Genomic DNA, 25,683 nt, shown 5'->3' with positions numbered 1-25,683 from the left:
TTATTTTAAAATTTTTTCGTTTTCTTTTTATTTTGATTCTCAAACTCATTATTTCTCACACTTCTATCATATTTATTTACTCGTTTGTTTTTAATAAATTCTGGCCAGTAAAAAATCAATGCCTTACAAAAATATTTTATATTTATATATATGTATGTACACATGTATGTGTATAATTAAGGCCCCACTGGGAAAATAGGTAAGCACCTAACGAGGTCAACCATGTTTTCATTCAGTTTTTAGTGCCAAAATTGTCATCATGGCCAGTGTCATCTGCTACATAGTAAAGCATAAAGTGAACACCTCCGAAGTTATTTCCAAGCGCCTAACTACTCCGAGCGACTGCTCTGCATTATGCGTAACTTACTTTGTAAAGCGGCTCAGAGGTATGTCTGATACCAAATATACATTCTTAATTCCTACTTATATAAGGCGGCCACGTCTTTGTTAAAGTAATGGAGATTCGACAGGAAAGTGGTAAGGACCGCCGGGTAAAGGGCAATACCTTACCAGCAACTTACACTTCACCCGGCGGTCCTTACCACTTCACTGACGAATCTCCCTTACTTTAACAAAGACGTGGGTGGCCGAAGTAGTTCGGCGCTTGGAAATAACTTCGGCTGCACGTTGTTTTGCAACTGACAACGTAATGTGTCGTCGGTGGTGTTCATTTGAGATGGCCATGATGAGAATTTTAGTACTAAAAACTGAAAGAAAACATGGCTTACCTCGAAAGGTGTTTATCTATTTTTCCAGTGGGGCTACATACACGCATACATACTAGTAATTATACATACTAGGTGCCTATGAACAAATATTCGCATCTGGACTTTTATTTTTATTATTTTCTTTTTATTTAATTATTATAACTAGAAGTGGCTTTTCGCATTATTCTTACTAGTTTAGATCGCTTGGTGAAAATACTACATTACATTTATACGCTTTGTATATACTTCTAGGTATAAATGGGGACTACACAGTTAAAAAAAAAAAAGATATGTTAAAACGCTCACTTTTCACTTAGTTACAATAACATGTTTTTGTATTTATGTATTGCTAACATTTATGTAATTAAACAACAGTAAATTATTTATTTGTAACTCAATATTACAGCTTTTACCCAGCTAACCGCTAGGTATGTACTTGTACATACATGTATGTAAATTAAGTGAAAAGAAAAAATTTCCTACAGACCTTAGTGATCCTAGTTTAATTAGTTTTCATACTTTATTGCCTTTTTAGTTTACTCAGTTTGCTTTGAATTATTATGTTACCATTACATTGGAATACTTAAATACTTTGAAGTAAAGGAATCATTTTCGTACGAGTTAACACAAATAAAATTAAAAAGAATTACAATAATAATATAAATAACTAAATGCTTGTTTCGTGTTTTGTTTTCAATAATTTTAACGCATTTTTTATTTATTTTCTGAAAATTTGTTTAATTTTTTGTTTTAGCATGTGCAGTGGCGCTCACGTAAGTTGCACACATTTATTTTTTACAATATTCACAATGTTTTACATGAAACATTTTTTTGTTAGTTTTTCTATAAAAATATAGTTGATTTTTTTTCGAACATACTTTGTATGGAAGAAAATGCGTGATACCGTCAGCAAAAAACTTATCAAATATCAACGGAATTGTTCAAAACTTTCAAACGTGCAAGGTATTATACTAAATTGCATACCCAATAGGTTTCTAAAGGTTTTGAATAAAAAGTTGAAAATTTTGATGAAATTTTTTTTTTTAATTTGTTAAGTTTCCTGAATTTTTCACAAAGTTTTAAACTTTCACTTATATGGGTTATGTTATAAAATCTAGCATATTTTTATAAGCAATAATGAAAAAATTTATCACGTAAATAATTGTGAATATTGTAAAAAATAAGTGTGCTATTTACGTGAGCGCCAAAGCTTCTGTTTAAATCGCTCGATTTCCTTCGTGGAATATACTAGTACATCCAAGTATATATAGCTCATGATATTGTCCACAATATATTTCATCAAAAAATATAAGTCACCATGTTCTACTTCAAATGTACATATATTTGTTCGGTAATTTTTTTGTGGTTTATGTTTTACTACATTCAGTTTTTTTAATTTCTTATAATTATGTTCATCACTTTTTTTCGCATTAAATTAGTGGTAATTATAAAAATTAAATTAAATTAAATTAAATTAAATTAAGACGAGCGCCAATGTATGTAGTATGGATGTATGTCTATTTGTCTTTGTGTGTGTGTTGCTTACGCAATTTCATAAATCCAATTCAACCTGCCCTCCATACAAACATACTTTCAATTGCATACATAATTGTATTTAGACATGTATGAATGTATGTACGTTTATGCAAATACATTTACTATATGTATGTATGTATGTATAAATATGCGCTTAGCTTTAAAGTCTTTTACATTTTGCATGAAATGTCAATGGAAGTTTTATAGTTCCAGTTTTGTTTTTATATACGCCAACCTTGTTCGTCATCAACATTTGAATCTGTATCGGAAGGTTCTTCGCCATACATATCGGCCAATTTACGGAAACGTGGTCCGAAATTCGACAAATAGTCAAAATTGAGATCACCATCGTCAGTACAGGACGCCAGACTCGACAGACTGCCGTCCGAATTGCCATCACCTTCGTACGCATAGTGCCGCACATCATCCACCGGATATGTGCCCGCTTCTCGATCACAATTTTCTTTTTTATCACCCAAGAACCCACCAATATCGGGTATCTCATTATTGGGATCTTTCATCGCTTGCAGCGCATGTGGATCTTTGTAGAGTTTCTCCTCGTAGAATGGCTGCGTGCGCAACACATTGAGATCATAGTCGGTGTCCCGCTCACCGCCGCCCTCATCCTCGTAGTTGATTATCGTTTCTCGAATATCATCAATGTCTTTTTCATGCCAGCCGTTCTTTTGTTTCTTCTGCACGACCACAGCCAGTAGTATAATAAGCAGGAGCATTATACATGCCACAATCGCAATGATGAAGTTTCGATCAATGCCGAAACTTACCGCTACAGCAACGGCGCGTTGGCAACCCGAATCGATGTTGCGTGATATTGCAGGTGCGCCCAAATTGTAGGTATGATTGTTGATTGTCAGATTGCGTATGCAGCCGAAAAAGCCTTGCATGCTAGGCGTGTAGGTCCAGTTAAGTCGCTGACCAAGTTGGAATAGATCTATGGGTGTGCCGCCTAGTTGCAACGGTGCATTAACATTTAGGAACTCGTTGGGTCCTTGCGGCGCGCCCAAGCTCATGCAGGTAGACAATCGGCAGTTGTCTACTGTCATCTCAATACTCGTCTTCTGTAGTATGATGTCCAACTGATAGGATTTGCCTACCTGCAATTGAATGTGCCGATGTTCGATGCGTATGGCACCAGAGCCGTAGTCCACCGTCAATGTGGGAAAACCTTTTACCAACTCTAATGACAGGAAGTCGGATAGTGGCAAAAGTGGATTATAATTCAAGGGCCCTAGGTACATAATTAAGCCTTGGTCGGTTTGGGGCGCCACTTCGAGGCTAATTCTTGTGTTTTCGCATGGCGATATGGGTTCATAGAATGCGTAACCGTTGCCGTAGAAGCCAACAGAGACCAATTCACAATGCGGCCCCGTAAAACCATCGATGCAGTCGCACAAATCGTTCTCGCCTATGCGCGGTGTGCCACCGTTGAGGCAGTACGAGCTTAGCCTCGCTTCACAAACGCAATGCCACTCAATAAAAGCTGTCACCCCCACAAATGATGATGTATTCGAGTAGATCATGTACGGAATATTCGATTTGTGTAGCGTATTCATGCACGACGATTCGCATTTGTAGCGCTCGATGAGACATTCATCAATATTCACCATTAGCATTTGTAAGCCCAATTCATTTTCGAGCATTTGTTGATGTTGCGCTACAATACCATTCAACTTCTCGGGTGCATAGTATGGTGAGCCGTGTGCCGAATACCGCACATCTAAGGTGTTGTTTGCATTTTGCAGCACTGTGAAGACATCAACATTTGTAACGGATGTATTGAACAGTTTTGCGAGCGAAAATTGCAGACGATCTTTTAGTGAAAGTGAGTCGTCAGCTTGCGCGTCGCGAGGCACGCTAATGAAATCCTCTTTGGTAGTGTTGTAAAAACGTATGCTGCCACTTTTATCAACCGCTTCTTCGGGCAACTCCCGCACAATGACTGTAACATCGGCATCTACGGAATGTCGCGGTATGAAGGTCGACTCTTCGGTAACAACGAATTCAAGCAGATATTCGCCCTCTTGTGTATTTTCAAGCATTGTTATCATGCCTGTGCTCGGATTCAAGCGGAAATTATCGTGTGGTATGCCATTCTTCCAGCGGAACTCCTTGTCCTCGAGATCCCAGTCATCTGGATCGTCCACAAACACACGCCCCACATCGGTATCAGGCGCTTCGCCTTTGTAATTGTAGATAAATATACGCGATGAACCCTCCGACATCGCATTGTCATTGTCGTCACCAATTATCAGATGCAAAATGCTCACCTGACTTCGTTTCGGTTGTCCGGAATCGCTAATTCTAATGGGTATATAGTATTCCTTTTGTTCCTCGCGATCGAATTGCACATTTGCGAATAGGTAATCGTTATCGATGCTAAACTTGGCCTTAATATCTGGAGACGCCTCACTATCGATGCCATAGGTATATGGCGGCCCATTCTGCGGTTCGTCATAATCATTCGCTTGCAATTGCACAACTTGTCCGGGATTTCGGTTTTCTTGCCAAATAACTGGCATCGTATTCACCAAGAATGGCGCATTATCGTTAATATCCTGCAGATTGATTATCACATGCGTCACCGACTTCAAACCATATCCATCTTCGTCAACGGCCGCGATCAGTACCTGCCAACTCTTGTGACCATCTGGTGGATCACGATCCAGCGGCTGTATGAGCTTTAAGCAGCCGTCATTGTCAATTGTCAGCATCTTCTTTTGCTCCTCTTTTACCACCGAATACTTGATGTGCTGATCTGCTGAGCGATTTTTGATGTCAGGATCATAAGCCTCAATATTCAGTATACAGTAATCGTAGACCATTTCTTCTTGTATGGTTTTCGAGTACTTTTCCTTGAACTCTGGTGGATTATCGTTAACGTCCGCGATTTCTATCTTAACAGTTGCATAATCGTCGTAAATACCATCAAAGGCACGTATCTTAAGCACATATTCGGTAATGTTCTCATAATCCAGCCGTTGATTCACTGTGATCTTGCCCGTTTTCTCTTCGATTTTGAACGCATTCCCAACATTGCCACTTTCAATTGTGTATTGAATTTGTGAAGCATTATCTTCATCTTCGGCCATTACCTCAATGACAATAAAATTAATGTTTGCATCTTCTGGCAAGCGATCAGGTACATATTCGGGTAGCTGAAAATGTGGCTTATGATCGTTCTTGTCCGCAATTTCGATGCGAAACACTTGTTGTCCCCGATTTGGCTCGCCATTGTTGTATAAACTTGATGGCGAATTGTCACTAGCAATCACCTTCACATTATAGAAGTCACGTTCTTCACGATCGAATGTGGTCAAAGCTGTTATGTTGCCAGTATGTGGATCAATTTTGAAATATTCACGATTATCGGCCAACTCAAAAGACACAATATTATTCGCTTCTGTGCCGTCCATATCAAAAGCACGTACCTGCATCACAGGTGTGCCTGGCGGCTCATTTTCAAGCAATGTACCCTTTTTCACCTCTGTGAAATACGGTATGTTATCGTTTACATCCTCCACCTTGATTTTAACTATATGCTCTGCCACTAAATCGTATGTGTTGCGCGCACTCATTGTCAATGTGTATTCTGTGACAGATTCATAATCGAGTAATTTGCCCAAACCAATGGTTACCGTCGTGCCGGTCTGATTGAAGACAAAGGTCTTTTTACTATTCGTTTGCTCGGTTCGCCCCGTAATTAATTCGAAGATGACTTCCGGTTTGTCGGGCACATTTGAAACGGCACGTAACGTAACAATGGGCGTGGAGTAGTTCATGTAGTCTTCCTTCAGGTAAATAGGATCTTCGATGGGATCAACAAAGGAGGGCGGCTTCTTTGACGACTCAACAACGCGTATACGCACTTCAATTTGCGCATCTTGTGGTGGGTCTGGTACTATACTATTATAGGCACGTACATTGATTGTATAGTATTGGCCAGGACGTTTGTCGATGGGACGGTTTAGATAAATAATTCCTGCTGCTTTGTCGATTTTAAAGTACAAATGATCGCGATCGGGTAGAATTTCGTATTCGACAATACTATTGTTGCCATCATCCAAGTCACTGGCCGAGATGCGCATCACAATTGCGTCAGGCTGCAAGTAGAGGAGAGCAAAAAATCTAAATTCAAGTAAGGATATACGTTAATATTCATAAGGGGGTTTGAGCCAAGAAAAAAATAAAGCATTGGCTTTAATTTACATAAATCATGACTCAGTAAATTATAAATTCAAATAAAATGAGATACGCAGTGTACCAACTTTACGTACACGCGATTTTTTTTTTACTCACAGAATCCAACAAGAATACTGTTTTAATTATTACTTTAAGAATTTATGTATGTAACACTAGATATGTTCAATGGTGAATCCCACTACCTAGAAGCCAAAGATATATTGCCTTATAAATGCAACAAAGTACACGAATTCCTATCTTTCAGACGTTCGACCATGGATGAAATGGATGAAATCCGGCATTCGGACCCTCAAACATCAATACGCACACCACAAATTCGCGGAGTAGCTCGTCCAATTACCGAGTAAAGTGTGTAGGCGCCAAATATTTATTTATTTTATTTTTATGTGTTACAAAGTATCAAAAACAGGTAGGGCTTCTTAAAAGGTGGCATGTAACCAGTGTTGCCGTTTTGGTTACTATTAACCAATTTTGGCTATTTTTTTCTTGGCTGTGCAGTTGTTAAGGTCTTTCCCGTTTTGGTCATTTTTTTAATATTTACTGTAGTTTTTAATTGATATAGGTCAGCTACATCTGTCGAGGTTGAGGAGAGTAGCAGCAGCAGTGGCAGCCCCGGCAGTGAAACCAAGTAAGAATATTTGGAATGAATGTATTAATATTACTTACATATGTATGTATTTGTTTTATAATATACAGAATACATAATATAAGTACATGGTCGGCTAAAGACTATGACGATACTAAGACAGTACATATATAAATACCTCGTATCAGTAGCATAGCCAGGATTTGGCGAAGGGGGGGATTAAAAAAAATTTTCATCGATAACTTAAAGTTGTGATACACAATGGCTAGAGGCGTCGCACTATAGGCAAAACACGAGTTTTTTTTCAAAATCGTAGATCTGCGCTTAGAAAAGAGATAATGGAATGAAAATTTTTTTATCGTGAAGATAAATGATCATATAATATAGGAAAACTATAGAGAAGTTACAACAACAATAACTTAACCCTCAAAATACCGTTCAAAATGTCACTTTTTTGATTTTGGATTTTGGCTCCCATTCCACTAGAAAACACTATATTTAATACACCATTACCACTGTTTCTGAAAGATTTCTCTTTATTTTATCTTAAGACTCGATTCTTGGGACATTGGATGCTGTACCCGAGTGGCCAGATTGGAAAAAGAAAAGCTACCTTTAAACTCTAATTACTCGTAAACTATCAGCTTTCACAAAAAAAATTATATAACAAAAATGGTTATACTGGTCGATATCTTTACGAAAGTGCAGCATTTAACCCTTTAATGCAGAGTCTGTCATATATGAAACGTTTTTTAACCCTTTCAAGGCAGAGGCAAAATGGTTCTCAATATGTTTTCAACGTACTTTTTATTTATTTTCATTTATTTATTTTTATTTTTAATATTTTTATTTATTTATTTATTTTTTTTTTATTATTTTACTATGGAAAATTTTTCTACGATTAATATCTACGTCAACATGAGAAAAAACACGTTCAAAAGCATATTGAGAACCTTTTTCCTCTGCCTTGAAAGGGTTAAAAAGCGTTTCATATATGACAGACTCTGCATTAAAGGGTTAAATGCTGCTTTTGAAAAAAAAAAACTCGTGTTTTGCCTATAGTGCGTCGCCTGTGGGCATTCTTTCCTATATGTATGTATGTGCCATTTCTACCGTTATATATTTTTTGTGTACTCGGTTATTCCCTGGGGAATTCATGCTTTATTTAAATTTAAAAAATTAAATTACTACACCATTTTAATTAATTAGTGTGTAGTCCAGTTTTGTTTTGTAGAAGTTTCGTTAGTATACACTTCAGTTTTTACACATTGAATATATCTGCATATTTATATATTTACGCGTATCTATTTACATTTATTTATGTACAAGTCTACAAAATCTTATTAATTATAAAGCGGTTTTTAATCTTCGTTGCTTAACACACATTTTTCCAATTACTTCTTGTGTTGTAATCGGCACATCATTATGTACCGCTAACATCTTAAACCATTCAGCCATTCAGCCTTAATTGTATAAAAAGAAGGGGCAGGACAAATAGGATAGCATATTCAACAATTGAGTAGTCCACTTGCAAAGTGCGCTATGTAAATTTAATTTTTTTAGATTTTTAGTTTTTGGTGGGTTTCATGTCCACTAACAGCAGAGTGAAAAATTTTTCTATATTCTGAAAAAATAGCATGAAATGTTAACTACTCTTGCAAAAGTCGCTATAATACTTATTTATACACTTTCAAATGTCTCCTCTTCGTATGAACTTAGAAAACTGCAAGAAAACGTGGTAGTTTCGGTGCCTAGTGGAAGAGGTCGCAAAAAAAGAAGCAAACCTAGAGGAGAGAACGCGAAAAGCTAAAAAAAGCTAGCTATGTAAAAGTTACTGTTTCAAAACTTGCAATATTAAATTTTTAAATATAAAATTTGCAAATCTACCATACTGCAATTTTATTTTTTTAATGGTATTAGGCTCTATTATTTATCCAAATTTTCAGGTAATAAAAAAAGATACAGTTCGGACGTTACTTGTTGTCGTAGACGTTTTTTTTTTTTAATTTATGGTTTACTTTTATAAAATCACATAACGCTGTTTGCAAGCGGACTACTCATATATTCATTAAAAGATAATTTGTCATCCGTCTGAAATAAAAAAAATTTAAATCAGAAGGATAAATTAGTATTGTGTTATTAATTCAAAAGTAAATAATTGTAGTTCAATGACGAAAGGGGGGATCTATCCCCCATATCCTCCCCGCCCCCGCATGGCTACGCCACTGCCTCGTATATGCGGAATCCAATACCACTTCATGTATGTAGAATAAAAAAGGGATTTGGTTATTCTTTTTCCATTACTGCTTACTTTATTAATTTAAGTTAAGATTAATAATAATAATCTTACAGCAAGTAGGTTCAGTCAAAATACCATTCCAGAGTTTTGAAAACAACCGGTTTTTTGCGCTTTTGTAAAATTTATTTACCATCGTATACGCGGTACTACGTTCGACGTATACGAGGTATTTCGCGCTGAGCGACGATATAGTTCAATAAGCCCTATTTTTAATTGTTTAATCTTAATCTTAAAATACATACAATGGTGTTGTTCACGAAGATTAGGTATTTCATTGATTCTTACAAAGAAGTTGGAAACTGTGTACCTATGTATGTACTAAACGTTAAAAACGTCATTTAGAGTCTGGTAATGTTTACGAAGATATTAACATTCATACATATGCATCTAATACGGGAAGGCTGATTTTCTAAAATATTTAATATTTACATATTAAGGCTGTAAGGATTTATTTTTCAAAAATGCAAATAAAAATTGATTTTCTTTGGTTTGTAAACTTTTTCTATACGTACTATATAAAAGAATTTGTGATGTCTGAATTGTTAATCTAATAAAAAAAAACTGATTATTTTTCCTTACATTTGGTAACTTTTTCGTCTAATCTTGGTTAGAAAGTTCTTTGAGCGACGGCAACAGTGCATGTAACTCCGTTGTTTTTGGTACCCACACTTTAAAATTTGTACTGAAGATGTATTTTAATACATCCTACCAAAATCTGTGAAAAAACGCAGTTTCGAAAATGGCGTGTCCATACGTGTGTATTTATGTACATTATGCATAAGAAAAATGTCTACCTATTACTCGATGCTTAGAAATCGTGAAAAAAGAACAAAAATAATATTTTTGTGTCAATTTGTCAAAAAAAAACCTCCCGCAATAAACACTATTTTTAAATTGTCCCTTCAGTTTTATTAAATTTATTTAAATTAATTTTAAATACACATTAATAAAGACTAAGTATCTAGTATAAATAATTAATTTAAAGATATTAATTTTAAATTTAAAGTAGGCGGGGTTTTGCAGCTATAAAATACATCCTCAACCGCCTTTATTTATCATTCCGCACAGATGTTGTTACACTGCTGGTAAATAATAGCGAATTCCTCTTTTACTTAGTGATTCAAAAAAACAGGTGTGTGCCTTTTTTAAACTGGAGGACAGATTTTTCCAAGAACGCAAAATCGTTTTAATGAAAACGTGGTCAGCAACATAAAAATTATACCATCTACGGCATATAAATTGACAGATTGGAAACAATTGGGCTTTAAACTTTGGCAGAAGAATAAGGGTTAAAATGGCAAGAAGCGCTCTCGTATGTATAATAACGGCTCTAGAATATAGAGTCTAGATCGACGATAGTAGTAGTTACTATGTCAACTAATTCGTCAACTACTGAATCCGACTATGAAATCAAATTTAATGAAAGTAGAAAAGTTTGAAAAGTCCATACACTGCATTTGCAAGAAGTGGTTAGCGAATTTAAGTTTTTTTTCCTTAAAATAAAGCTCATTGAATTTCTGATTGAAGTTGTATAAAACAGTTTTCATTTAAACGGTCCGCCTCGGAGCTATTTACGATATATTTGAGAATTTTGCAATCAAAAAGTGATAGTTATAACTGGGTTCAAACTTTTCAATAGGATTCCTGCGAGAGGTTTTTGAAAAATTTTCTTTATTTAAAATCATACCCCGCTATATAATTGCATGATACCATGTAGATTTCAGGGTTGGACATTTTTGCACTACCACTGGTACTTAGATTTAATTTTTTCGAAAAAATTTTAAAAGTACATATGTACATATGTATATTGTGCTTATCATATACAGTGGAGTGTAGAAATGAGTACACGGTGATTTTTCGTAAATATTTGTCAGGGTTTTAAAGTTATTTTTTTTTTTTTTCATAAAAAAATATGGTTCATGCTTTAACCAAAACCATATAAATCAAACTATCAAACTTTATACAGAGATTGAAAAAATTTAACAAATTTTCAAATTTTCATTAAATGCCCCTTGGTAACCCATTCAGTTCAGACTGAAAAATCGCGTTGATTTTTATCTTTTTTTTTTTGCTGACGGCTTTTTCCACTTTTTTCATACAAGCCTAAATTTATTATAGAAGAAAAAGCGCGAGACCATTTGCAAAGAAAATTTAAAAAAATCAATGCCAGTTTTTAGAAATTGCTTAAAACTTGCACTTTATTATACTGAAATTAAAAAAAAAATCTGCAAAATTGCACACTTTTCATTCAGAATTTTTAGAACATTTTTTCCCAAAGTAAAAATTTCCGTAAATTATCCTTGAAAAGAACAATTTTGCAGCGGACATATTTTAAAAAATATCGCGTGCTCTGCTAACTTCAGTGGAAGTGCCGACGTTGGCAGAGCACCCGATATTTTTTTTAAATATGTCTGCGACAAAATTTTTATACCCACGGATAAAGAAGGGATAATTTACGGACTTCCACGGAAATTGGCAGAGCTCCCGATATTTTTTTTAAATATGTCTGCGACAAAATTTTTTGTCCCAATGAAGAACGGATAATATACGGCAAATTATCAGATAGTTAGTTTGGGTTTAGCTGGTTTCCTTAATTGGTTTTCAGAAGTTGTCCTGCTAACTTCGAGGGAAGTTGGCAGAGCACGCGATATTATTTTTTTTTTTGAATATGTCTGCGACAAAATTTTTAGTAGAACGGATAAAGAACGGATAATGTACGTTACGTCACGGAAGTTAGCAGAGCACGCGATATTTTTTAAAACATTTCCGCGGCAAAATTATTCTTTTCACGGATAATTTGCGGATAATTAACGGCAAATTATCCCATAGTAATTTTTGTTTTGTGAAAACATTGTCCTGCCAACTTCTACTAGCTACTAAAAAACCGCTGATTTTTTTGGTCGCTGTTCATCATGACCAGGGAACGGATTTTATGGAAATCTTCTTTTTTCTGCTAAAGAGATAGTGCATGTTCGATTAAGAATGTCCACGATTTAGCTTTCCCTGATTCCATAAATATATACACATTTGATGTTGTCTTTTTTTGCCTTTTTTAAAATATTTGAATTTTTTGCCTTTTCTACCTTTAATTGCAAAGGGCAAGAAAACAGCCCTTATTCTTGATAATAGGAAGGTTTTAAACGTTCCATATTTAAATTGGGCGCCACTTGTATCAACCCACATCGAGCGAACGCTTTGTACATTCAAGGCTTTTCTTCGCGAAAAGCGAATTAAAATGCTGCCAGAAAACTTCAAAATGCATATTGTGGAGAGAAGAAAATAGTAAAAAAATCAACGTACAAATTGTTCATACACATAATGAAACTAGTTCATAGTGTTTCTCTTTTTACTTGTAAAATAAACATTTCTAAAATAAATTTATTTTTTTAATTATTTCTCGGTTTTGTCTATTTTAGTACCTTCTTTTGCCCTTTTTGCGCTTTCTAGTGCCCTTTTCTGCCTATTTCGTTATTTTATTTTGCCTTTTTTTTAGGTCATTTTTATTCGCTATAAATCAGCTGGTTACTAATAACTACTTGCATTGTTGTTATGGCACGCTTGTCTCACGTAAAAGGTACAGAGATGCAAATACACACAATCTACCCAACTGCCAGCAGTGTTGCCATTTTAGCTATTTTCCAGCTAGATTTAGCTATGTTTTTTGACGTTTAGCTAGAAAAATTCAAATTTAGCTGCTGGCTTTTTTAGCTTTTTTTCTGAAAATTATTTCGCACTTTCTAGCTTTTTTCTAAATTTAGGAAAATGAAAATAAAAAATATTGTTCGAATAAGCACGGCTCAATTAATCTTCTCAAAATTGTAAAAAGCGATAAACGCAGGTTGCATGTCCATATGTTCACCTATACTGTATGCGCCCGTAACTCTGTTTGAGGGGACAAATAATCGATTATTGCAAAGCTATGTTCATCACTAACATACTTTTGGCACAGTTTTCTGTTGACGACGAGGTTTTTGAATATTTGCAAAACTGCAGAAATATAGAAAGGTATAAATTATCGAATTTAATAATTAACATTTACTATTCAAGATATGTATTTCAAGAAATTTGATATGCTCGCACCTCAAGGGAGTATTATCGAGGCAGACCATGGTAGAGCAGCCTCCACCCAAAATTTTTCACATTTGAGCAATTGTCAAAAATCTTCTTTTTTTAATCAAAAAGTTGTTTATCGCAACTACCTTCTTTTTTGTATCGTGCAAATAACATTTAATTTTCTATTGGATGTAAGAAATACATATGTACCCATTTTGCTGTTTTTTTTTTGTGAAAAAACTAATAAAACATTTGAATACTTTTAGCCTTTTTTTAGCCTTAAACATTTTTTATTTAGCTGTTTTTAGCTCTTTTTTTGTACATTCAGCTGGATCGCTGAAAACTGAAAAAATTCTGGCAACACTGACTGGCAGTTTCATCCTTGAGCGGCAAATGCGCAACTGCGTCCGTTGAGTTGCGATTCTTTGATGAGTCACGATATTTCTTAAAGGTTGAATTGGTTTATTATAAGCGCACATTTAATGTTTCATGTGGATTAGTAAAACTAAATCTTGACTTGTCATTTCTTCATAATATCGCGCCTTTCCTTACCTTACCACTAATTATATTACTTATACAACAGAATATTCACACAATCCCAATATTAATTTAAACTCTTTACTAACGAAATTAGTCACAAGTAAATATTGGAAGAGAAAAAAAGGAGACACTTTAATTAACTAATTAAATTAAGCCTGAGTCATGCAGCTGAATATGTACTCGTAGTAAATATTGTACTTTCCTCTAGATCTGCCCAGATCAAATAATCCACACACATCTCGACTATGTTCCTTTAATTTAGTTAGTCGAAGCGTTAACGAATCGCGCAAAAATTCTACTGAAGTAAATACAAAATAAAAATATTAAATAGAGCAGAAATGCGGAATGGAAAGCAAAAAGTCGACGTATGTACCTATGTCGATGTCGAACGAAACTAAGCTTTAAGTGTTGCAAGTGACGCGAAAAGGTTTCAAGGTTCTATCAGAATGTAAGCTAAGCTAGGTGTTGGCTGGTGCATTGAACTTTGTGGAACTGGAATGCTCACAAGAAAATACGTAAAGGTAAGCACTAAAGTGCCACAATGTAACCGCTTTCTGCAACAAGAAGCTCTGCATCTACATAAATACATACATACGAACAATTGTACACATCTGCATAAATATTTTCGTGTTTGTTTTGTATAATTTGGAATACACTTACTTACTGGAAAAGTAGCTTTTTCCAAAGCAAAAGCCTTCACACAATTATATGAAAAAATAATAGTAGTAATAATTAGATAAATTAAAAATAATACATTTCAGAGGAAGAAGAATCTCCCGACAGTTTCGAGGTTGAGGTTCCACTGAACTTTCTACTTTTTAAATTATAACATTAGATAAACGGTGGGCGAACGTGGCGCGGCGGCTCTTTGTATAGAAACGGGTGCTCATTTTAATGCGTATTGCAGACATTCACGGCTTCTTGGCTTTCAAACTATTCGGTTAAATGGTTATATTTTACTTAGATTTCAACAGTAAAATTTGTAGTGAATAATAACACAGGCCAATGGCTGAAATCAAGTGAGAAACAAGAATTTACTAAAAAAGTTATTTATGAAGCGTAAATCATAAAAAAGAATAAAGACTAATTTTTTTTAGCCTTACTCAGACTGACAAAAAATCATTGCAATCCCTTGTGACTGCAATCTGTTGAATAATTTAGTTAAATATGACTGCATTCCTTAACACCGCTGATGCCTACGGTGACCATATTTATTGCAGCCGAATATGTGACCATATTTATTTTGCCAATTTTTTCCCACAAAAGCTAGAGGATTTTAAAACCTTTTTCAATAATCCTAGCTTTATTAGCCCTGGAACAGCATCTTTATTTGGCATAGGTATATTTTTCGACCTTCTGTGAAAGCAGCACATAAATATTCAGTTGTACCATCACACATTTTTACTTTGTTGTCGGGATTTACAAACAATCCTAGACAGGAAAACATGATGAAAATATCCGACTACTTTTGAGGCACGAGTAGTATTCGACTGATTATTTTCAAACTCGGATTTGGGCCTAGCATAATGCAGTGAATACCCTGCAGTGAAATCCCAAAATAGTCAGGAAAAAATACTAGTTTACAACTAGAATTTCCTGACAGAAACCGAACTAGTTCGAAAATGACCAGACTTGTGTACCAAGTACAAAACAATTTATTCATGCCCTGTTTTATTTGACTTCGACAGTTTAATACAATGAAGTACACAAAATATTGTCACTTTTATTTGGGTATATTGTAAACCATTAAATCGAATACGTATTCAATTATACCAGTGCTGTTAAATAATGATTAATATTCATAATGATTATTAATTAAAGCAGGTTAAGAATATTTAATAACTGCTTGAATTATTTATTTATTTTATTCTTATCCAATTTTAAACATTAATTTTACTTTTATAAACTTTTAAAAATAATAGACTGAAATGTGCAAAGTTAATGAATTTAATTTATTTTAATGAAAGCTTTTATTTTTATTTTAGTTCACTCAAAAATCATCTAAAAGAATTTATTTTTCTTTTAACTAAGATGTTTTCTTTTGCATATTCAATATTATTTAAAAAGATAAAAATATAGTATTTATTGTATCTGAAACATTTTATTTTTAATCATTTTTAATGAAAAATGCATTTAAATTTATATTCGAAAGTTTGAAATATCTATGTATTTATTTTTGCTTTTAATTAATACTCAAAAAATTTCGCACTAATTACACTGGTCTACAAGGGTTTTGCGAATAAGACGGGACCTGGTGTTTCCGAACGGATTTTTCGTGCTGAACACGAATCTGGGGTCCAAAACTTCCCATCACGTCACGTTTTCGAGAAAAAAGGGGTTGAAACCCCTAAAAACAGCGTTTTTGGCCATTTTTGAAAAATTGTAGAGCTGAACCCTGACGTGCTACAAACTTTGTATATGTCAGAAATTAAAGGCTAAATCGTGCCCTTTCGAATGAGCCCTATGCCGAATTAATCGCATGCACCCTTAGATCAGGGGGTGTATTTGTGTCTAGGAGTCCAATTTTTATATCCACCATATTCGACCCGTCATCTTAAATTTTTAAAATCTAACTGCAGATTCGTAATCAGCGACTTTTAATATAGTTAAAACCTTGGCATTATTAATTTTCTATGATCGTTTAAGATTAAATTCTTTCTGTGATCAATTTTTCCTGCACCCCTAAACACAAATACACCCCCTGCTTTAAGGGTGCACGCGATCAATTCGGCATAGGGCTCATTCGAAAGGGCACGGTTTAGCCTTTAATTTCTGATATATGCAAAATTTGTACCACGTCAGGGTTCAGCTCTATAATTTTTCGAAAATGGCCAAAAACGCTGTTTTTAGGGGTTTCAACCCCTTTTTTCTCGAAAACGTGACGTGATGGGACATTTTTGACCCCGGATTCGTGTTCAGCACGAAAAATCCGTTCAGAAACACCAGGTCCCGTCTTATTCGCAGAAAAAAAGTTGAAATTTGTAGACCAGTGTTATTGGCAAATCTAAGGCCGCTAAATAAAAATGTGCAATATATTAAAGTGTACTCAAAAGTATTTGATTGTATATTCATAAATTCATTTTATTTTTTGACTCCCAAAGTAGTGGTTTTGGTCCATAATTAGACTAGTATTTTTCTGTCCTTTTTGAACTAGTACGAGACTGGTAGATTTCTGACCGAAATCTGATAATTTCCATCTCGTAGGACATCCCCATGTTAAAAATACCAGTTGATTGCATGGAAAAAAGATAGTTGGCTGACTAGTTGGGCATGCGGTTCATACTAGTTGTGAGGTATTTTACACCTGGTACATTTGGCTACAGGGTAACATCCCGAACGAGCTGAATTGCAAAGCGAGCCTTTGAAGGGTTCCACTTACCTTCCATCTTTGAAAACTTCTTTACTTTTACAACATTCTCATGGTATCCTTCTTATTTGGAGTTTCTTATCATACAGCCAGCAATAATTTTTTTAAAGAATATCTTCTCTCTTCAAAAAATTCGAAAATTACCTCCAGACGGGTAACAGTACCCGAAAAAAACATTAAGCTGTGTGGATTTTGTTGTGGGTTTTGAAATCCATTTCTTCCGTTTTTAAGTAATTCGCATTTAAAGTTGCAAAAAATACCGAATTCAACCTCACTTTTTCCTTTGTACACCAATTGAATTGAAATGTCGGTGTTGCCATACATACCAAAAAATGCCAAAAAAAAACACAAAACGGAAACAATAAAAAATGCACATAATGTCGCTCGATGTTTTAATAAAAATTTTAATTATTTATAGCGAGATTTATCGAAGTATCGATTTTATAATAAAAAGCGGCGCAGGAGAGAATATTTAATAAAAAATCGCGCAATTTTTAATTAAAAAATTTCATTATTTAGCGAAGTATCGATTTTATAATAAAAAGCGCAGCAGGGGAAAATTTTTAATAAAAGATAGCGCGATTATTTATTGATGTATCGATTTTTTAAGAAAAAGGACCTCAGGGGAAAATTTTTTGTTATTGAATTCTCCTGAGGTTTGCACAAATTTTAGAGGTTATTATTTTTATGTTTTTAGCAGGAACGGAAAATAATCATTATTTTTTAGATTTTAATCAAAAAGATCAACAAGTTGTAATCGTCGGAAAACAATTTTAACTATAATCACTTATTTGTATTCGTACGTCCTACTGGAATTTACAATGATTTCTCGAGTTTAACCAATAAAGATTAAAGATAATAATTAATATTTGAGTTTTATTTTTTCACCCTGAGGAAATTATTTTTACCTCATTTATATTTTTTCGAACAAAAATAAGGATGAGTTTTATTTTTTCACTTAAAAATAATGATCATTCAGAAAACTCAAAAGCTGTACCAGCTTCATTTCCGATATACAAATCCTTTTCAGAGGGTGCCCCAATAAAAGGTATAATTAAGTCCCAAAATTTTCAGGTAAAAATTTCAGTCCGTATAGCTTTTTAAATTTTATGAATAATCATTGTATTTAAGGGGAAAAATAATACTCGATATTAATTATTATCTCTGAGCGGAAAAATAAAAATCAAATCATAATCAAAAAATTAAAAATCAAATAATAATTATTTTCTTTTTTTTTTTTTTAATTATTTTTATTGAGCGAAAAAATAAAACTCAATATTATTTATTTTTAAGCGAAAAAAATTAAAATCATAAATAATTGTTTATGCTAATTTAAATTTTTTTATAATAAAAATAAATTGTTGCACATTATCACACTAAATTTTAATGGTCTATAAAACTGCAAACTCAAAAAATATTTAACACTTCTGAGTAAATAAGCTTGAAATTTGTATGAAAATTTGTTGAATTTTGTTTTTAATTTCTGCAAAGTTTTAAACGTGGGTTTACATGTATTTTTTTTTTATTATTTTGATTGCAACTGAACATACTGAATAAAAATTTTCAATGGTTAACCATAAAACAATATGAAGTGCATAAAGCTTATGAGGGAAAAATACCTTAAAAAAATACAAGTGGATGATCTTTAGCAAATGATCACTAAACGGTATATACCCCGCCTGAATTTCATGATTTTTATACAATTATAGAAATATAAAGTAAACACTTGAATTTTCAACATAAATTATGCTTTTATGATTTACTTTGAACCATAAATGTGCTACTTTTCCACGCAAAAATCTGAAATCTGATCTATCATTCTTGTCACAGCTTTTTTTAATGTTTTTGTAATGATTTGTTAAGTTTTTTTTAATTTAACAATTCTAACTTGATTTTAGTGAAATTATAAAAAATAATACTAATTCCCTTAAATGGATATGAAAAATATAAGCTGTATATACAGCGGCGAAAATATAAATAGGGAAAAGACATTTTTGAATTCTTTGGTTATTCCCCTTTCGATTATTTACATGTTTATTATTTTTTTTATGAAAGTGAAAGACTATGTAAGTCAAAATTTCAAATTTTGTAAAAAAATTACCAAAATTCGAAAAAGCTTGATCAAAATATTGAGCATTTTAATTCGATTTCTACGAAGCATTCTGAGTATGTATATTTTTTTAAATGTTCTACGAGGTTTGAGATTTTGATTTACATGTTTTTTTAGATGGTGCTTAAGTTATATTTTCATAAAAAATAATAAACATTTTTAAACAAAGCAAAGTAGCCAAAACTTGCTAAAGGGTATTTTCCCTAATTACATTCTCGCCACCGTATATATGTGTGTATACATTTTTTGCAAATTTCATTGACTATATGAAAGTGTTGGAAATGAACACAGATGTTGGTGCTGCCAGATGATGAAAATAGTAAAAAAAAAGTCGAGAGTTTTTTTATTGAAAATTTTAATTTTATATTGAAATACTGTTTTATATCAAAAAAAACGCGCGATTTTTTATAAAAAAACTTCATAATTTATCGAAGTATTGATTTTTGTAAACAAAAGCGCCGCAAGTGAAAACTTTCTTGCTATCCACCATTACTGCCACTGTTGCCAACTTAGTGCTTTTCGCACTAAATTTCGTGCTTCTCCTAATTCATAACGCGAAAATTTTCGAGTTTGGTGAGTTTTTTAGTGCTTTTTTATTTAGTTTGAAGACACCAAAACTGTAAATCTTAAACAAAAATGGAAGTTAAATTTACAGCAATTGGAAGTTTCGTAAGGAACTTTACAAAAATGGAAATGGCACAATGACAATCATAAGCGAAAGAGCATATGTTTGCCAAAAAAATATGTGGCAGCACTTTCAATCATGCCAGAATTACATACAGTAATTTTCCATTGCCTGCAAAAACGTCCATTTTGCTGGGACGAGGAATCGATCCTTTAGACCTTTAGTTTGGGCTGAATTTTTTACGAATATTAAAAAAGCACCAGCATCTCCTAACAAATGAATAACGAACCTTTTTAAAAAGGAATAATCGACACAAAAAGATTTTTTCCACCATGCGCCGGTGGACGTGTTCAAAAAAGACACTTTAAAAAGGGAAATACAATTTTGCTATATTTCAGGTGTGAAGCGGTCGGAAAGAAAAGTTCTTTACGTTCCTTTAGTTCACGAGATCATAAAAGACTACAGTGTATATTTGAACTTTTGTTGTTACTTTCGTTTGATAGGAATTATAAAAAATAAGCAAACCGAAGAAAAATTATTGTTTAAAACAGCGCAATTCCAACCGAAACGGCAAAGCTGGACACAGCTGAAATTAGAAAATAAGGATAAAAACGTTTACGTCGCGTCGTTTGGACGAAAATATTTGAATTTATAGAAAACAGAATAAATTCGACCGCCGAGCAAACAACATTAATTTTTATTACTAATTCTCTAGTATAGGGTAACAACTGCTAAAAAAAAAAGGTCCGGAAATGTCGGGAGGGGTACCAATCGACGCGTTTCGGTCCCCGTATTAACAATCCGGGGGCGGATTATAATCCGCGGATTATTAACGATTCAAAAGTTATAGACAAAAAACTTTTGTTAAATTTCGTTGTTTAGTATGGGCAATTACCCCGACAAAAATTCACTAAATCACCTAATCTCACTTTTTAACACTAGTCCATTAAATCCTCCAATAAAAAATTTGGTGCTTTTTTCGAGAAAAATGCCGATTTTTCTTGGGTTCTAGTGCTTTTTCTAATTCAAATCTTGGAACACTGATTACAGCCATTTTGATTTGTTTTACACCCAACAAAAAGGATGTAATGGAAATAGAGTTGCCAGACGTACTGCTTTTGGGAGTAAACGTACTCCTTTTTATTGCAATGTACTCCCAAAAAAAAAATATCTGGAAATGTACTCCTTTATTAGTTTTGTACTTCTTTTGTACTCCTTTTTCCAGCTATTAATATTTTATCATATACAGGGTGTAAAATAATAACTGTTGCACAGTTTTTTTTGAAAAATAAAATTGGCCTTTATAGATTTTGCGAAAAAATTAGTTCATTGTTAATTATCCGCAGATTTTACTTCAATTTTATTAATTTGTTTTTAAATTTTAACCCCCATTTGGGTTTACTGGCGATAAACACTTTGAGAGATAAGCGCAAGTAAAAAAGTCGTTATTGTATAGTTTTTAAATTCAACCTTAATTTGGGTTTACCAGGGGGTTTGGGAGAAAAGCGCAAGCGGCACGCAAGTCTTCGTCGGTTACTTTATTACATATCTTCTGTAACCATAGGCTAATTTCCTCCCACTAGGAGGGGATTCATTCGACCAACCCTATACAGTTTTTTTTTTTCTTTATACAAAATCTAAGAAAAAATACACCTGAAAAAGAGATGTGTGCCGCATGTACTTATCTCCCAAAGCTGGCAAATGCAAATAAGGATTAAAATTTTAAAACCAATTAATAAAATTTAAGTAAAATATTCACAAAGTTAAAAAAAAAACTTTGTTTAACAAAATCTATAAAGAACAATTTTATTTTTCAAAAAACCTGTGCGACAGTTATTATTTTTTCCGGCTTCGGTATCCAAATATTTTGGACTTAACTCCTTTCTGCGTAGGCGGCCTCCGGCCGCGCTTAGGGATTATAACCCTTACTAAGTAGAATTCTCCTTTCTGTGTTGCCGGGGAAGAGGGGCAGGCACCTCTTTTGTTATCAAGGGTATATAAAATGTCCCGTGCAAATGAATATTTAACCCTTTTCAAACGAAAAAACGCAAGTGAAAATTGTTGCTTTGAAAAAGATTTCTAAGATATCTCTGTTTGTTTGTACCTAATTAATGGTAATTTGTAACAATAAACTGCACAAAGAATTTAAAAAAAAAATGTACTCCTTTCTTATGTCATGTACTGCTTTTGTTTCTATCGAAAATATAAATGTACTCCTTTCTCCGTTTCAAAATCTGGCAACCCTAAATGGAAAGCCAACCATTGCAATCTCATAACAATTTTCGAAGTAAGGCGACTTTTCTTAAATACAACCTTGAATTTATAGATATGAATTAATTGCGTTCCAGATGCTTCACGATTTGCAGGTTTTAGAGGTTTTGTTTTCTTTATTAATAAACCTTATGAAAGGTTGTCACCTGGAACGGCTTCCTGTAAAAACCTGCAAATCGTGAAGCATCTGGAACGCAACTATTGTGTATGGACCGGACTTTCAGATTTTTTAGCATTGTGGGCTCCACCCACGTAAAGGTAATTTCAAATAACTAAAAGCTAGTTATATTTTAGGAGGAGTGGGTTTTGTCCGATTTCAAATATATTCCAGACGGTGCTAATGAGGCTAAGCACAATGTGTATTCCAAATTTGGTTGGGATCGGTCAAGTAGTTTTTGGGATACGCATATACATATCATATAAGTGGGCGGTGCCACCCCCATTTTTCTAAAATGTTTTGAAAAACCCCTTTTTGCCGTATTTAAGAAAAGTTGTCTAACTTCGACAATTTGTATGCTTTTGCAATAAATTAGGTATCAGTTTATTTAAAAAAGATTTATTTTAGATAGTACTACATATTTTGAAATTGTGGAGATATGTGGTGGCCAAAATTAAAAAAATGTTTTTTTTTCAGTTTACCCGATGGAAAATGCCACAGTGGATCCATTTGAATAAAATCCAAAATTTTATCGTCAATATCCTATTGTACTTTAATAAATATATTTTCATTGCCAAAACTGCGATAGTTGGTAAAAGCTACAGAACTTAAAAAAAATGTTTCGGTAAAAACTTATATTCACCAGTTTTGAACAAAACATGGAAGCCGGGTTTGCCACGTTGGTCCGGTGTTAAATAGCAGTAATCCTGGGGTCCACATATTCAACACGCAACACCTTCGCGGCAACAGGCAACTAAGTTTTGTTCTAAACATTTTTAAATTAAAGGACTTTTTAAGTTGAAACTTACCTGTTTATCTTCTGACATTGATTCATCGTAACGCGCCTTATTGAAGACTGGAGGATTATCATTGATATCTTCAATCGTCACTTTAAATGTGCACACATCGTCCAATGGCGGCCGCCCGTTATCCGTTGCCTGTACTGTCACATATACTGCTTTCTCGTATATTGGTTCATCGCGATCGAATATGTGCGCAGTCACTATAACACCAGTTTTTGGATCAATATGAAATTTCGATCTTTCAGCAGCCGATTGCACAAGACTATATTTAATTTCTTGATCCGAATCCGGATCCACTGCCTGCACCATTATAACAAAAGTGTTTTCGGGTCTCTCTTCCTTCACAGATGGTTTGTAGCTGGCACAGTTTTTGAATGCTGGCTTGCGATTATCGGAATACTGTTCAATCTGGTTGACACTATTTTCATGCGCAGCCGACGACGATGGCGACATGCCGAAATAAATGGCAGAATTGCCAGTACGCGCTGCGGGTAAAGCTGAATAGAGAGAACTAATCGATTCTGGAGCAGGATGAGGTGATCTCCGTAGTCGCGTAAGCGGTAATATTAAACTATTTTCGACAGTTTGCGTATTGGCGGGTGTGAAAAAACCCGAAAAGGGGTCATCTCTGGAACTCGTAGGTAAAGCGGATATGGACGGACTCGAAGCAGCGGAAACTAAAACGGCTGCATGCAAATTTATTAGTGCTAACGCAAACGCTAACGTCTGATATTTGTGTAGTTTTCGACAAACATTTTTTCGTGAACGTAGGAATTGCGGCCGACATTGTGCTAGGTGGTAAATTTGTGTTTGTTGTTGTGATTGGCAGTGCTGTGGCGACATTTCGTAGCATTACACCGCGGTGACGGGAACACGATTAAAAACCTGTTGTTATGACTTATATGTATGTATATAAAGCACTTTTAAATAATAGAATATCTTCTATTATTGTTATATATCAAGTTATACCTGATATTTACTAACTGCGAACAAGAGGAATTCAATTTACTGTGAATGAGTCACCCAGTATTTTTATTCATTCACCTTTATTTTCTTTGTACGATCAGCAAAACTGCCGTCACTAGGGCCACTCAAATCTATTTCCCAATTTTCACTTCTTTCTTTTTTACTTTAAACCTCTTCATTTATTTAATCGCTTTTATTTTATATTGCCGAGTAGACGGCGTTGCAAAGGCAATTTTTGTATAATGTTTTCTTAATTACGTTTATTTTTCATTGAACTATTGCTGATGAACGAGCCATAAGAATATATGGTTCATGCTATCGCTGACGTCGTCGCATCATCGCTCTAGCACTGCTCACTATTATACACTTTGATGTTTGTTTTGTTGTTGAATGCGCCGACTGCATTTTCATGGAAACGCCGCTATAAACAAATATAAAAACTCTATATAATAAGGCACACGGCAACGCACATTCATTTGTACTAAATTATGTATTTACACAATGATAGGGGCAGATTAACTCAATATTCAAGATATCTCCACTTGGTCGTTACAGTGTTTGTTTGTATGTATGTACGCACGTATACGTAGTAGGTACATACATATAGTATTTTTCAATTCTGCTTTCATTAGCAAAAGGAAAATTCCAACAAATACATTGACCAACGAACGTAATAATTAAGTTTCCAGGCTGGCTCTCTGCTACTCGGTGATACTTAATTTATTTATTTTTAACTGGTTTCACATTTACGCTTCTTCTTTACTGAACATATTTCTACTTTAAACAGGTAAATCCAGGTAGAAATAGTGGTTAACATGAGCACACACTTTTGACGCAAATACACAGTCGCTTTGCACACACCGATACGCAATGCGCTGCCAATGGAGGCGTCGCCGTTCAACTTTACAGCGATTCTACTCGCTTCAAATAGTATATATGAAAATTCTCTCTTATTTTTTTATATTAGTGGTTGTTAGCCAAAAAGATACTACGAAGAATGGAGTCAAAGTTTTAACACTTCACAAAGTTTATTAGACGTTGCATATCTTAACGTTATGTACTATATTTACATTATGTAATCTTAAAAACAACTTCAAACACCTGGAACTTTTATCTAAGACGGCGGTAAACTTGACTCAGTTCCGGTTTTTTTTTCATTTTATGAATAATCCACGAATCAACTTTATTATATGATTTTTTTTTGGTGTTCGAACCATTTTTTTCTTACTTGTATAATTCACGTTCAAACGGTTTTATTTTTTTTTAGCTGTAGCGTTTGTTATGGCCGGGCTAGTCCACCGGTCAAACGGTTTTTCAATATATGTATTTCAAATTAATTTGAATCTTTCCCCAAATTGAGCTACACAAATACCAACTGCAACCGCACCAAACGCTACACAACCGATCTCAACGCTCGCTCAGCAACAAATGAACTTCCAGCA

General features: G+C 34.0%; 1 protein-coding gene across 8 annotated transcripts; it reads right to left on the bottom strand.

The window, feature by feature from the left end:
• On the bottom strand, positions 1 to 25,683 carry LOC118742810 (DE-cadherin). Of its 8 annotated transcripts, none has more exons than XM_036475166.1 (3): positions 24,740 to 25,683; positions 23,282 to 24,662; positions 1 to 6,364 (listed from the first exon to the last, which is right to left on the bottom strand). In XM_036475166.1, the coding sequence occupies exons 2-3, from the start codon at positions 24,116 to 24,118 to the stop codon at positions 2,465 to 2,467; spliced, it is 4,737 nt and encodes a 1,578-aa protein (XP_036331059.1). In that variant the 5' UTR covers positions 24,119 to 24,662; positions 24,740 to 25,683; the 3' UTR covers positions 1 to 2,464. The 8 variants fall into 8 exon arrangements, with proteins under 8 accessions (XP_036331059.1, XP_036331060.1, XP_036331061.1 ...); XM_036475167.1 differs by having other exon boundaries at positions 24,843 to 25,683; XM_036475168.1 differs by having other exon boundaries at positions 24,898 to 25,683.

This window comes from Rhagoletis pomonella, unplaced genomic scaffold (assembly GCF_013731165.1).
Source record: "Rhagoletis pomonella isolate Grant_MI unplaced genomic scaffold, Rhpom_1.0 Rhpom_scaffold_00007, whole genome shotgun sequence".
NCBI classification, from domain to species: Eukaryota; Metazoa; Arthropoda; class Insecta; order Diptera; family Tephritidae; genus Rhagoletis; species Rhagoletis pomonella.
The sequence above is the reverse complement of the archived record's forward strand: the minus strand, read 5'-3'. Positions and strand labels throughout refer to the sequence as shown.

Coding starts and splice junctions, on each gene's coding strand:
- LOC118742810 (XM_036475166.1), bottom strand. CDS start 24,118: ATGTCGCCACAGCACTGCCAATCACAACAACAAACACAAATTTACCAC. Junction 6,365..23,281: donor CAATGTCAGAAGATAAACAG/GTAAGTTTCAAC, acceptor CTCTACTTGCAG/CCTGACGCAATTGTGATGCG.